Source organism: Eubalaena glacialis, chromosome 13 (genome assembly GCF_028564815.1).
Source record: "Eubalaena glacialis isolate mEubGla1 chromosome 13, mEubGla1.1.hap2.+ XY, whole genome shotgun sequence".
Taxonomy (NCBI): Eukaryota; Metazoa; Chordata; class Mammalia; order Artiodactyla; family Balaenidae; genus Eubalaena; species Eubalaena glacialis.
Window position 1 is genome coordinate 69,140,155 of NC_083728.1, and position 13,184 is coordinate 69,153,338.

Consider the following 13,184-nt stretch of genomic DNA (forward strand, 5'->3'; position numbering starts at 1 on the left):
TCACAGAGAGGAATGGAAAGGAAAGAAAATCTTAACGACTCTATGAAGACATGCCAGCTTTTGGTCTCGAGTGTCCCTGTGTAGATGAGGGCTACACAGTTGTTTTTGTCTCATCCTTTGTCGGCCTGTTTTTGTTTTACAGTCAAAACAAAAGCCGATGGCTCGTTCCGTCTGGAGAACATAACAACCGGGACGTACACCATCCACGCCCAGAAGGAGCACCTCTACTTTGAAACCGTCTCAATCAAAATCGCACCCAACACGCCTCAGCTGGCTGACATCATCGCCACAGGGTAAGGCGGGCCTGCGGGGCCTGGAAGGGCCGGTGCTTACGTTGGCGGCCAGCGGAGAACAAGACCACCTTCGATCTGACCGTGCATTTCTGCCAAGGGTCCACATCCAGTCTCAGACACCTATGGAGAAACTCAGGCTGGCTTCTTTAGAAAGATCATAGCTAAGTGTTATAAACTGAAGGTGCTTAACTGTTAGCTGCTTCAAGAAAATCATCTTGCTTCAAAGTTAAAATGGGTTCAAGTTAGAAGAAGATCTGTTGTGCCTGACTTCACATCTGTGAGGCCTGCCTTGGCTTCACTGGAAGATAATGTAGTCGGTTGAGAACGTTTGCTGTAAGATGCTTCGGGTCGTTGTCACAGTTATTCCCACTTTGTGTTACTTATTGTGAGTTGTGAGGGGATATCCCGTGGTTGAATTCCTATAGTTTCATCAAGTAGTGACACTGTCTAGTGCAGAGAACCCCGGCCTTGGAGTCAGAGTTTGGGTCTTTCTCTTATCCGTGTGTCACCTATAGAATGGGGAGGCTGCCATCCCTCCTTGGCAATAGGTGCTCACTAAACAGTAACTTAACGGGGTGGCGGGTGGTGAGCAGGGTCTGCGTGGAAAGAGGCCTCTCAGAGCAGCGCGGTGCGGATGGGGGCATAGCACTTGGTGTTGCTGGAGTGTAAAGTGCTGGGTGGATGAAGGGAGCAGATGTCAGAGGGCCTCCTCACTCCCCATTGGAAGACGGGGATTTTCTCCACCAGGGAGAAAAGTCAAGGGGCCGGTGAACGGTGTGAGCATGGAGGTAACATGGTTAGATTTTTGTCTTCAGTGAGACACTGTGGTGCCATGGCTGGGGGGAAGGCCTCGAAGGGGACAGAAGAGGGTGTGGGAGGCCTGAAAGCAGAGTTAACGAGGGCCTGTCTTATGGGGAAGTCAGGGACAGATCGGGAAGATGTCTCGGGGTTCCCAGCCTGAGAGGCAGGATGGCCGTCGACGGGGAGAGGAGCCAGTTGGGGATGAGGCGTCAGTTTTGGCCGCGGCGGTCCATAGGTCCACTAGGTGGCGCCCTCCACCAGGTGCTTGGACAGATCGTAAATCTCGGCGTAAAGATCGTAAAGACTCGGTGGCAGGTGGCAGCCAGAACCTCGAATGTGTAAGAGCAGGTAGAAGTGGATCAGTGGACCGGAAATAGAACGTCAGCCTTCGAGGGGCGGCCTCAGGAGAACCTGGGGCGGGGGTTTAGGTGTGACCTCCCGACGGTCCTGGAGGTCCAGGAGCTGAGCCCTGAAGACATGCTTTATTGGCTTGGTCGCTGAGGAGGTGACCGTTGTCTGTAGGCAGGTGGGGGGTCCGGGTCCGAGGTTCAGTGTTGAAAGGCAGGCGAGGAAGCAGAGCACCCGTGGAGCCTGCTGCCGTGTGTGTCGTGGTGGAGCCTCAGGAAGTGACTCCTGGGCTGCAGTTCTCCCTGCTTCCCTCATAAACAGTTCTGAGCAGCGACTCCAGGAGAGTCACCGTGATAAGTGCTGGGTGTGTGCAGGGAACCAGGCTAACGTCACAAAGGCAGGGGTCCAGGAGACAGACTGAAGACGAGGAGTCAGTGATGGTAAGTTGGGGTGGGTGTGCAGGAAGAGCTCGGGGACCCCGAGGGGACTTCGTTTAGGAGGGGTGCTGTGGAAGCCAAGACCTTCGGGAGGACTGAAAGGTAGCCGAGTGGAGGGCTTGACAGGCAGAGGGGAGAGCCTGTGCCAGGGCCTGGAGGGGACAGGGGAGCTCTGGGGTCGGGCTGGGGACAGCCAGCGTGGCTGGGGGCAATGGTGAGGCTGGAGGGCCACGTGGCCTTGTAGCCATCTTGTGGGGATGGGCTTCTCCCCAAGTGCAGTGGGAAACCATTGACGAGTTTTCATCAAGGGAGCCATGTGGATCAGGGCATTTGGGAAAGTTTTTTTTTTTTTTTTTGTCTTTTTTTCTCCCGACTGCTATGTGGAGAGTGGATTGGAGGAAAGCCAGAGTATAAGTGGAGGGCGTAGATGGGAGGTGTGACAGTTGTCTGGAGGAGATGGTGACCGGTGGGACCTGGGATCCTGCTGGCGGGGAAGGGAGGAGGCGTAGGTGGATTTGATGAGTGATATGGAGGCTTTGTGCATCAGAGCCCAGGTTTCCTAGTTGAGCATCTGGGTAGATGGAGGAGGTGCCATTCAGGGAGATGAGGAAACGTAATTTAATTTTATATTTATTTTCTTCTTTAAAGTGGAATATTTGGGTCAAAGAAAGTGAAACAACATCTGTTGAGCATCATTGGAAAAATTCATCATTTTCCTTTTGGCCCGTTTGCCTTTTAATTCATTGATATTTCTTACTCTTTCTGTTTTTCCATTTTAAAAAAATTATTTGCTAATTTATTTGAAAATCAAACTCTGACTTCTGTCTAAATGGCAATGAGAATATAGTTGTCTCACGATGCACCAAAATTACTGATTTCTCTTCATTAATGTATTAAATCCTGATGAAATAATTTATTGACACATCAATTTTTAAGAGCTTCAGTATAACAAAACACTGTCTTACTGGCTTTTTAGTTCTTTTTCTAAACTAAACCAATATATATTTGAGGTTTAGGGTAATTGGACACTTATCTTTAATTGAGAATACGAGCTAAAACTGATTGTATGGTTAAAATATTTAAAACTTAGGCAAAGAGGTTCAACTTAGAATGAATAAGGGGACTCCCCCCCCCCCCGACATGGACACAAATGAAGGGAATATGGAAGGTCCTTGAGAATAATTCCATCAGTAGTCCCTTCCTATCCATTTTCTCTGATAGTACACAGTAGGGAACCAAAAGGCAAACCTTTGAATCTAGATCAGGGGCTGGCACACTTTGTCTGTCAAGGACCAGAGAATAAATATTTCAGACTTCACGGGCTGATAAGGTCTCTGTGATGAAACCCGCTACAGACAGTTCATAAATGAACGGGCTTGGCTGTGTTCCAGGAAAACTTTATGTGTGGACACTGACATCGTAGTAGCATGTCATTTATTATGTCATGAAATAATCTTTTGACTTTTTTTTTTTCCCCCTTTAAAAGTGTGAAAACCATCTGAGCTCATGGTCCCTCCCGAAACAGGTGGCTGGTGTGACTTGGCCCGTGGGCTGTGGCCTCTTGCCTCTCACTGCCCAGCCTGAGCCCCTGTGGCTGGGCTGGTCACATCCCTTTAGGGAGACGGCTGTGCTTTCCTTCGCTCCCGGACTTCACACACACAGCGTTCCACCGCCTTCTTGTTCCTTCTGCTGTTTTTTCTTTGCAGCAGAGTGGGTGTGCCAGCATTTAGTGCACCCCATAATTATCCAGCACTGAATCCGGCATTTTTTATTCTCCTGTCAAAAGGCACAACTGATTTTTTATCTAAAGTGATTCTCTTTAAGATTAGAAAGTATAACCTTTAGGCAGTTGAAGAAGCGATTGTGGCCTCCAGCTGTGGGACATTATTACACTTAAACACACCAACTGACTAAAAATGAAGACGGTCACTCCACGGACGCTGGGCTTCGTTGCTGTTTATTAGCGAGCGGATGTGCCTTTCATGTGCTTCTGGAGGGGCGCCTTGTAGCACTTTACGCACTGCTCATTGCAGTCTCCAGTCTGAGCCATTACCTTAGTAGGGCTTTTCACTTATAAGTTGCTTCTGTGGCTCCTAGCTCCTAAGGAGTTCAGTTTTAGCTCTGCATTTTTGTTTAACTTAATTACCTTTCCTATTCAGATCTCTCAGATTGCTTTTATCTGTGCATTATATATAATCACAGGCGAGGAAGGCGTCTTTGATAACCCTGCCTTGTTTTATCCCCTGGGTAATAACACACTTTCATAGGCAGCTTACAGCTCTTGCTTTTAAGGACTAGTGCACATTCTCAGTTCGAGGCGGCTCCACTGTCAACGACCCAATTATCTGAAACATTTTTATCATCCACAGATTGTTTGAAAATTGCTTCTGCAGTGGGGGATGGCCAGATGTCACCCAGAACATACAAACAGCCCCACCCCGGGCCCTCGCTCTGCCTTTTCCTTATGCAGAAAGAGGTCCAATCTTCTTTCTAAAGGTTGCTTTTAAAACTGGAGTCATTTGGGCTGCATTCCTGTCTCTTCATTAAGATCATACTAGTCTTAGGGACGAGGGCTGAAAGAGGGATGCATAGTTTGGGTTGCTAAGCACCTTTCCTGTGATAATTGAGTTCTCATGCTGGAATGAATGGTCCCCTTGTTGCAGGTTCAGTGTCTGTGGCCAGATATCAATCATTCGCTTCCCTGACACTGTCAAGCAGATGAGTAAATACAAAGTTGTCCTGTCCTCTCAAGACAAGGACAAGTCTTTGGTCACCGTGGAGATGGATGCTCAGGGATCATTCTGTTTTAAAGCAAAACCAGGGACCTACAAAGTCCAGGTATGACGAGTTTTGTTCTATTTAAGATATTTGAAAAAACACCAATGATTTAAAAAGGGTTATCTTAAAATGGGGTTTGAGAAGGAGCATTTCCATTCCCAACTTCGTATTCTGAAATCTTTACATTCCTGCATGTCACAGTTAGTAGAGCAGACAGGCAACTGGTTTGAAGGTGATGCAACAGGCCTTTCTCTTTTCCAGTCCTGATGTTTATTAGGGGTTAGTATCAGGCTGCCAGTCACGCCTCCACCTTCTCAGGCTTCTGGCTGCTGTTGAATATCCATGGGTCCCCAAAGGAGATCACAGTGAACTCTTTATTAATGGCAGCTCAGTAACATCCACAGAGCATGACTTCTGGACCCTGAGGCCAAACAGAGCTTCCCTTTTCCTGCCTTGCTGTAAATTGAAGACGCTGGGCAGGCACCACCTGATTTCTCCATCCAGGCAGGTGGAGAAGCAGGGGAGACCCTGGCTTGTAGTCTCACCGCCAGGGTGAAGGCCTGAGCACTGGTGGGGGCAGTGGGCAAGAGATGAGACAGAAGTGGAGGTCAGGCCACCGGCCCCGTGGGGTCTCAGGCTCTCACCCATCAAGTCAGGTGCTCCCTGGGGAAGAGCAGGGGAGGGGGCTGGGAAGGGTCCTTCTAAGACTTTGCTCTCCTGTAGGGCCAGTGGGATCGGCCCCCCCCCCCGCCCCCGCCGCCGCTATGGAGATGGGGTGGGGGCACAGCTTTGCCCCGGCTTCCACGAACAGCATACTGTGTGGGTTGGCAGTTCCTTTACCAGCCAGCCAGCGTCTTGTGACGTTGGACACAGGGACAGGCCTTTAGAGGCCCTTTCAGAGGCATGATCAGGCACTTTTCCAGGGAAGGGCAATTCCAGAATGTGATCTCTACCAGGGATGAAGAAGGCGAGCACCGCCTCCTCTCCCAGTCCCTCTGTGAGCTTGAGAAAGGCACACAGAAGTGAGGGAAGAAGAAATGGCCCAGTTCCACTGTTGGTCATCCACGTGGCATCCACAAGTTCACAGCTCATGTCACGAGTGACCTCAAGCCAGGATCAGGTTCTGGGATTTAGTATGGTCTCCAGCTGGGTGCACACGATCAATGACAGCTTTGCGTGCCCCGATACGCTTTTGTGTACACCCTGGCACTGCTGAAGGCTAGTGTTTTATGTCTGCTTAGAAGTATGTTTTCTTCACACCGGCTGTATGCAGATTTGTTGTGATTATAAAACTAGGCCTAGGAATGAACCTTCGTCCTACAGAATCCGTTTAGCCTTGGGCCCAGGTGGATGTTCTGGTGCCATGTCGGCCAGGGAGCAGCGGCCCTGATGCAGCCGCTGACCTTGTTCTGTGTGTCCCGCAGGTGATGGTTCCTGAGGCGGAGACCAGAGCGGGGCTGATGTTGAAGCCTCAGACGCTGCTTCTGGCTGTGACTGACAGGCCTGTGATGGACGTGGCCTTCGTGCAGTTTTTGGCATCGGTTTCGGGGAAAGTCTCTTGTTTGGGTAAGATGTCAATTGAAAGCAAGAACAGATAGGTTCAAAGAAGTAGGTGGGGAGAGGTGGGATTTTGGTGAGCTTTTCCTCATTGGGCTGCATTGAAGGTAAAAGCAGAAGCTGCTCCAGGGGAGTGGTGTCTTGAGAGTCTGTGTCATGTGCAGTTCTTTCTGAATAATTGCCGCAATCACCATAACATTTCTCTTTGAGTAATGCTGCTTTGGCTTCCAAAAGAACATGTGGGTTTCTTTTTATTCCCCTCTGACTCTGAAAGGAAGATGGTAGTTGGGCCCAGGTTTCCATCCCAGCTGTCACTTACCAGTATGAGACTGTAAGCATGCACTTGCCCAGCCTCAGTTTTTCTTCTGTAAAATGGGAATACTACTGCTCTCAGGGGGTTTTAATGAGGCTTACATGCGGTCATGTAGAGAGGCAGTGTAGCACAGTGGTTAAGATCATAGACTCTGGAACCAGACCACATGGACTTGAACCTTTGCTGTGTGACCTGGGGTAAGTTACTTAACCTCTCTGTGCTTTGAGTCCCTCATCTGTAATGTGGAGATGTTAATAGTACCTACCTCACAGGGTAGTTGTGAGGATCAAATGAGTTACTGTATGTATAGCCGTTGGAAGTACCTGGAACACAGCAAGAGCCATATAAATCTTTGCCATTATTCGTAATGATGATTAGTTATGATGATGATAAAGGGCCCAGTTCTATACCTGGTATGAAGTGGATTTTCAATAAAGTTTCATCACCTTTGTCTATTTTTCTCTGGCTCCTGTTGATGCTCCATAGATATTACTTCCCCCGATGCAATAATTGCTGGGTGGCTTCATTGTTTGGTACCGATGACAAGCATAGGGGGAGACTTCCTAGAATCAAGTAGATGCATGTTAGCTTTGAAGGAACCTCCTGGCACTGTCCTTCAGGAGCTAAGGGGTGGGAAGCAGCACACAGAGATTGAGGGTTCGAACGGGTACTACGGTTCACAAGGCAGTCAAGTGAGGCCCCCGCATCTTTTCTCTGCAGACACCTGCGGTGACCTGCTGGTGACCCTGCAGTCCCTGAGCCGCCAGGGCGAGAAGCGGAGCCTCCAGCTCTCCGGCAAGGTCAACTTGATGACTTTCACGTTTGACAACGTGCTGCCCGGAAAATACAAAAGTAAGAACCGAAGGCAGCACTTCCTGTCTTTCTACACTTTCTAGAAACCTGCTCTCAAGTTGCGTCCCAGCTGTACAGTTGTACTCGTTTAACTCTTCTTTGCCTCTTGACCTTGAATGTGCATTATTTAGCCTTGGGCAGTAATGCAGGAGTTGAGGCTTTATGAACTAACGGCCACCTCATCAGGATGACCCACACACTTCTTCTCATGCCATCTTATTTCTAAATGCCGGAAAAGAGTGTGAAATAATTACACTGACGTGTTCTACCACTTAGCAGCTGTGTGAGCGAGGCAGCTTTCTTGATCTCCCCGAGACTCAGTTTCCCCTTCTGAAATAGGAGTCATAGAACCTTTCTGCGGAATGTAGGACTCATGAAATCCAGTATGTGAAGCCCCTTGCACAGGGCCTGGGAAGCAGAAGGTGCTGGCGAATGTTGTTTCTCTTTTCTCCGCCTTTCTTGAGAAGCTCCCATTGCTTGTATTTTTGCTCTGTCAAGAGTTTAGCTGGGAGCTGCTGGCAGTGAATGGCTTATAAAGTAGGCTGATTTTTCTGGGGAATTTTCTATTATGTCAGGTGTTGGCAAACTATGAGCTGAGGGCGACTGCCTGTTTTTATGAATAAAGTTTTATTGGAACACAGCCACACCCACTTGTTTGTTTATCGTCTGTGGCTGCTTGTGTGCTGCAGAGGCAGAGTTGAATAGTTGAGACCATGTGGCCTGCAAAGGTGAAAATATTTACTCTCTGGCACCTTACAGAAAAAGTTGGCCAATCCCTGAATGTCTTACTCGTAGCCTGCTCTTAGACCCAGTTGAATTTCTTTCTTGGTGATTTTAATGGCCATTGGTTTCAGTTTTTCTTTAGCAGTTACTTATTCCCAGTGTGACCAGCTCTATGTGTATACTGACACACACACACACATATTTGTTGGTATGTATGTGTATAGAGGCTCACACATAGAATCCATTAGCACTGTTTTTCTGGGGGCATTCAGGGAGGCGGTGTGCTCTGTTCCCACCTGGGTGTGTGTTGTGTCCTTTGCAGTCAGCATCCTGCATGAAGATTGGTGCTGGAAGAACAAGAGTCTAGAGGTGGAGGTTCTGGAGGACGACGTGTCAGCGATTGAGTTCAGGCAGACAGGCTATATGCTGAGATGCTCCCTTTCTCACGCCATCACTCTGGTAAGCGGGGCTTCTGAGGATTCTCGTATGTGGAAGGACACTCGCCTTTTGGAGAGCGAGAAGGACTAGCATGCCAAGAGTACTATCAGCATAGATAGTCAAGGTGGAGCCCCTTTCTGCCCCTCGACTCACCCGCCTATTATGGAAAGCACCATGAGGAAGTATTTTGAGTCCCTTAGTGGAAAGATGCCTTTGTTTGGGAGATTTCCTTGTCCTGGCTCCACGTTAAATTCTAACTTTGACTAGTGATTTGGGGAAGCCGTTGACGTAGTGCAAAGCACGTGGGCTTTGTAGCGTCGGGCAAGTTCATTTAGTGTTTGTGAGCCTCAGTTTTCTCCTCTAAAATTGAGATCATAATACTCACTCCCCAGGGGCATCGTAAGGTTTAAGTAAACCTCTTACGTATTTGAAGTTTTCCTGGCCGTACACTGCTATTATTTATGAACAGGTGCAGCTGAGGACAGAGTTGGTTTTTCTCTTGTAGTCTCTGCAGCTGGATAGGCAGTGTACGCAGTGGGTTTCAGGAAAGGGGGCACCTGTGTACACCTACGTAGACCCATTTGTGAACTTCATATAATTTTTTGACTTCCAGCAATGGCAGATGTCACTGTCAGGTCCCAGTGGAGAAATGGAGGCAAATGGCAATTAAGTGGCCGCTTATATTAGACACCAGAGGCAGTGAGACTGGTGTCTCCAACGCCAGTTGAATGCTCTAACCACTTAACTACAAGTGCTCAACAAACAGCTTTGTTACGAGAGATGGGTTGATTAATATCCAGTTGAGAATGAGTAACAGACATTTAGGAAACCGTTCCTTCCCTTAAACCCTCCAGTGGATTTCCATTTCCCTTAGACTGAGATCCATCTTCCTGAACGATGGCCAGCCCTTCGCTAACTCGTACCTTACCCCTTACTCCTCTCCCCCTCGGTCACTGGGCCGCGGCATATGGCTGCCTCGGCCAGTTCCACACCAAGCTCGGTCCCTTCTCTGGGCCTTTGCACATACTCTTCTCTGCCTGGAATGACGTGTCTTCTCCACAACTGAGCGTAGTTGCTTTTTCTCATCACTCAGGCTGCAGCCCCAATGTTACCTGCTCAGGAGGGGTCTGATCTGAGGCCAAGCTGAACAGGCCTCTGCGGTGGTCCCTCTCTATCCTGCTCCCTGTTTATTTCTCTGTAAGCTCTGTTCCTTCCTAGCTGAAGTCTACTGACTTCTTTGTTGACTACCTGGGTTTTCTCTCTTCCCATATTAGAATGTAAGCCTCCCTGAAAACAAGAGCCACGGCAGCAACCAAGGCCCAGCCTGAGTCTGCCGCATAGCAGGTGCTCAATAAATATTAGTTGATTGAATGAAAAAGATCACGTTTTTGTTGGAAGTTTTGGAAGCTTTTTGATTTTCCTGTGGCACCCAGCTGCTCACATGATTAATGGGCAAAACAGATGACTGGTTCAGAAACAGAAATATTATTAATCATCCCTGTGTCTCCATCTCCCCTAGTAAGTCATTGTATTGGCTTTGGTCCCTTAGGAATTTTATCAGGATGGAAATGGACCTGAGAACGTGGGGATTTATAACCTCTCCAAAGGCGTCAACCGATTCTGCCTGTCTAAGCCCGGTGAGTCTGGAAGGATTGATGTGCTATGAGTGAGAGAAATGGAAAGGCACCAGAGGGTGGTTTTAAAGGCGTTTTTCCCTATCTCGGTTCAGTTTGCATCAAGCTGTCAACTTTGGTCGTGGTTAGCTCCTCTGGAGGCAGCAGCGTTTTTTCCCAAAGAAATGGAGGTGGGGGCTGGCACGTGTTCCCGGGCTCTCGGGTTGGAGTTGGGGCCAGACCACTGGGCCCTTTTCACTTCTAAAAGCATTGCACCATCAGCCCATGACCTCTCCTGGTGAGTGATCTTTTTAAGATAAAGATTGGATCATCTCCCGCCTTGCTTAAAGTCCTTCAGTGGCTTCTCTGTCTGTTAATGGCTTTATTGAGATGCAATTTGCAGACCATAAAATTCACCCATTTAAAATGTGTACAGTACAGCGATGTTTAGTAACTATACCTAGCTTTACAACCATCATTTTAATCCAGTTCAGAACATTTGCATCACCTCAGTAATATCCTTCCTGCATGTTTACATTTAATCTCTATTCCCAGCTCTAGGCAGCCACTAATTTATTTTCTGTCTCTATGGATTTGCCTTTTTTGGACATTTCATATAATGAAATCATACAATACTGTTATTTTTAGGCTTCTTTCACTTAGCATAATGTTTTTGAAGTTCACCCAGGTTGTAGCAGGTATTAATAATTTGTTGCTTTTTATTGGTCAGTAGTATTCCATTGCGTGGATATATCACAGTTTGTGTATCCATTCACTAGTCGGTGGGTTTTTGAACTGTTTCCAGCTTGGGGCTATTATGAATAATGTTGCTATGAACATTTGTGTACGAGTCTTTGTTTGGACATTTGTTGGGTAGATACCTAGGAATGGAATCATAATAAATTTATGTTTAATTTTTAAAGAAACTGCCAAATTGTTTTCTGAAAAGGCTGTATTTGCCATTTGATATTCCTACCAGCCATGCCTGAGGGTTCATGTTTTTCCACATCTTTTCCAATATTTGTTACTATCTTTTTGATTTTTAGCCATCCTGGTGGGTGTAAAGTAGTATCTCATTGTGGTTTTATTTTGCATTTTCCTAATGAATAATTCAGTGACTTCTCTTGGTTCTCAAGATAAAATACAGTAATCCCCACTCACCCATGGTTTCACTTTCCACAGTTTCAGTTACCTGTGGTCAACTGTGGTCCAAAAATATTAAATGGGAAATTCCAGAAATAAACAGTTCATAAGTTTTAAATTGCATGCCATTCTGAGTAGCGTGATGAAATCTCTCACCATCCTGCTCCCTTCCAGCCCGGAGATGTGAATCGTCCCTTTGTCTGGCACGTCCACGCTGTATACATTACCCACCCATTAGTGTACGTAAAAACATAACATGTAGAGGGTTTGGTACTGTCTGCGGTTTCAGGCATCCACTGGGGGTCTTAGAAGGTATACCCCACAGATAGGGGGTACTCTTGTACAGAACCCTTAATCAGACCTTGAACTCCTGTGTAATCTAGCTCTACCTGTCACAGTCTGCTCCAGCCACTCTGTCCTGTGTTTTAGTCAGGATGCTGTTGGCTGCAGGTAACAAAATCTATACGACAACCCCTAACAAGTGGGGTTAATTTGGCTCAGTAACAAAGTCTGGCAGCATCAGGCATGGGTTCAGCAGCTGGTAGATGTTAGGGTTGGTGTCTTCGTGATTCTTTTAGCTCTTTCCCTGGTATTTCTTACCTTGTGTTTTCAAGGTGCCTACTGTTGCCCCAGAAAACTTATGTTTAAGGCAGGAAGATGGGGAGAGGGGCGGGCAAACATTTTCCATGCCGCATCCTCCAGGAAACTTCATGTCCTACTGGCCAGAACCGTGTCACAAGGCCACTTTTAGCTGCAAGGGAGCCTGGGGAGGTTGGATTTGCTGCCCGAGGCTGGGCGCATTTTCACCCTAAACGTAAGCAGGAAGGACAGCTGTTAGGGAGACAGCCAACAAGCCTGTGGTTCAGATGCTGTGCTCTGCCCCAGTGCTTTCCCTGCCCCACCCCCTCTTCACCCAGCTCTGCCTGCCTGCCCATCACTTCTTGGTTCCGATGTTACTCCCCAGGGAGACTGGCCCTACAGTGTCGTTGGGAGCTCCCTGCTGTGCTCGTGTCCACAGTGCCCAGTTCCTCCCCTGCCCATACCCGTCACACCTGTTGTGCACGTGGCTGTCGAATGCTCTCTCTCTGTAGATGGCAAGCCCCACGAAGGCAGGGACCGTGTCTGTTCCCACCGTGTACCAACACCTGGCACACTACCCGGCCCGAGTTGCCCTGTCAGTGTTTGTCAAATGAAAGAACAAATAAAATGAATGAAGAAACCTAGTAATTTTTTTTCTACTCGTAACTGCATTGAGGCTTGATCAGTGTGACAGAAACAGCAGAGGTGATTTGAACTAATTTCATGTTTTGGTCGGTCATATGGCCAAAATGTTGGTTAAAGACCATTTGGGAGAATCCATTGTTACACTTTGCTCCTTCCTGAAACTATTCTTCTGGCAAATGACATCCTATGCCCCTAATCTGAGTGTACCCCGCGTGAGCTCATGGCGTGAAAGTGTTTTTACAGTTGTTCCGTAATTTTCTGGGCCTTCCCCTGCCCCATGCCCCCTCTTAGGAATATTTATAGGAAGGAGTCCAGGCTGTGGCTGTCTTTTGGGTCTTTAACAGAATCTGTTAAGTAGAAAATTCTCAGTCTGATTCGCAGTAGAAATGTACTTCCTGTTCCTCCTCGTGCACGTGTCTGTTAGCTTGGTCTGTGTAGACTAAAGTGCTGTGACTTGTTAAATTATGCAAAATGAAAATCCTTGCTTTGTGAGTGGGCCTTTAAGTGGATCAGGTCATTGGTAAGAAGCCATCGTAGGCAGCGGAAAAGGCATTTCTGATCCCGTGTTGCACATCCATGATAGGTTGTGAGTGAGAGGCACCGCCTTTGGATTTCGGATGTTGGAATTGCTCAGCATAATAGACGCTCTTCTCTGAAAATTACT

At 47.7% G+C, this 13,184-nt stretch overlaps 1 protein-coding gene across 1 annotated transcript in view; it reads left to right on the forward strand.

Annotated features, from left to right (window-relative positions):
- The window catches only part of LOC133104509 (BOS complex subunit NOMO1), a 52,077-nt gene that overhangs the window by 16,639 nt on the left and 22,254 nt on the right, over positions 1-13,184 (forward strand). Inside the window, exons 11-16 of the mRNA XM_061210352.1 lie at positions 143-293; positions 4,543-4,717; positions 6,082-6,223; positions 7,248-7,379; positions 8,425-8,561; positions 10,090-10,177. Of these exons, the coding sequence (XP_061066335.1) occupies positions 143-293; positions 4,543-4,717; positions 6,082-6,223; positions 7,248-7,379; positions 8,425-8,561; positions 10,090-10,177 (825 nt within the window). The remainder of the gene's footprint in view (positions 1-142; positions 294-4,542; positions 4,718-6,081; positions 6,224-7,247; positions 7,380-8,424; positions 8,562-10,089; positions 10,178-13,184) is intronic.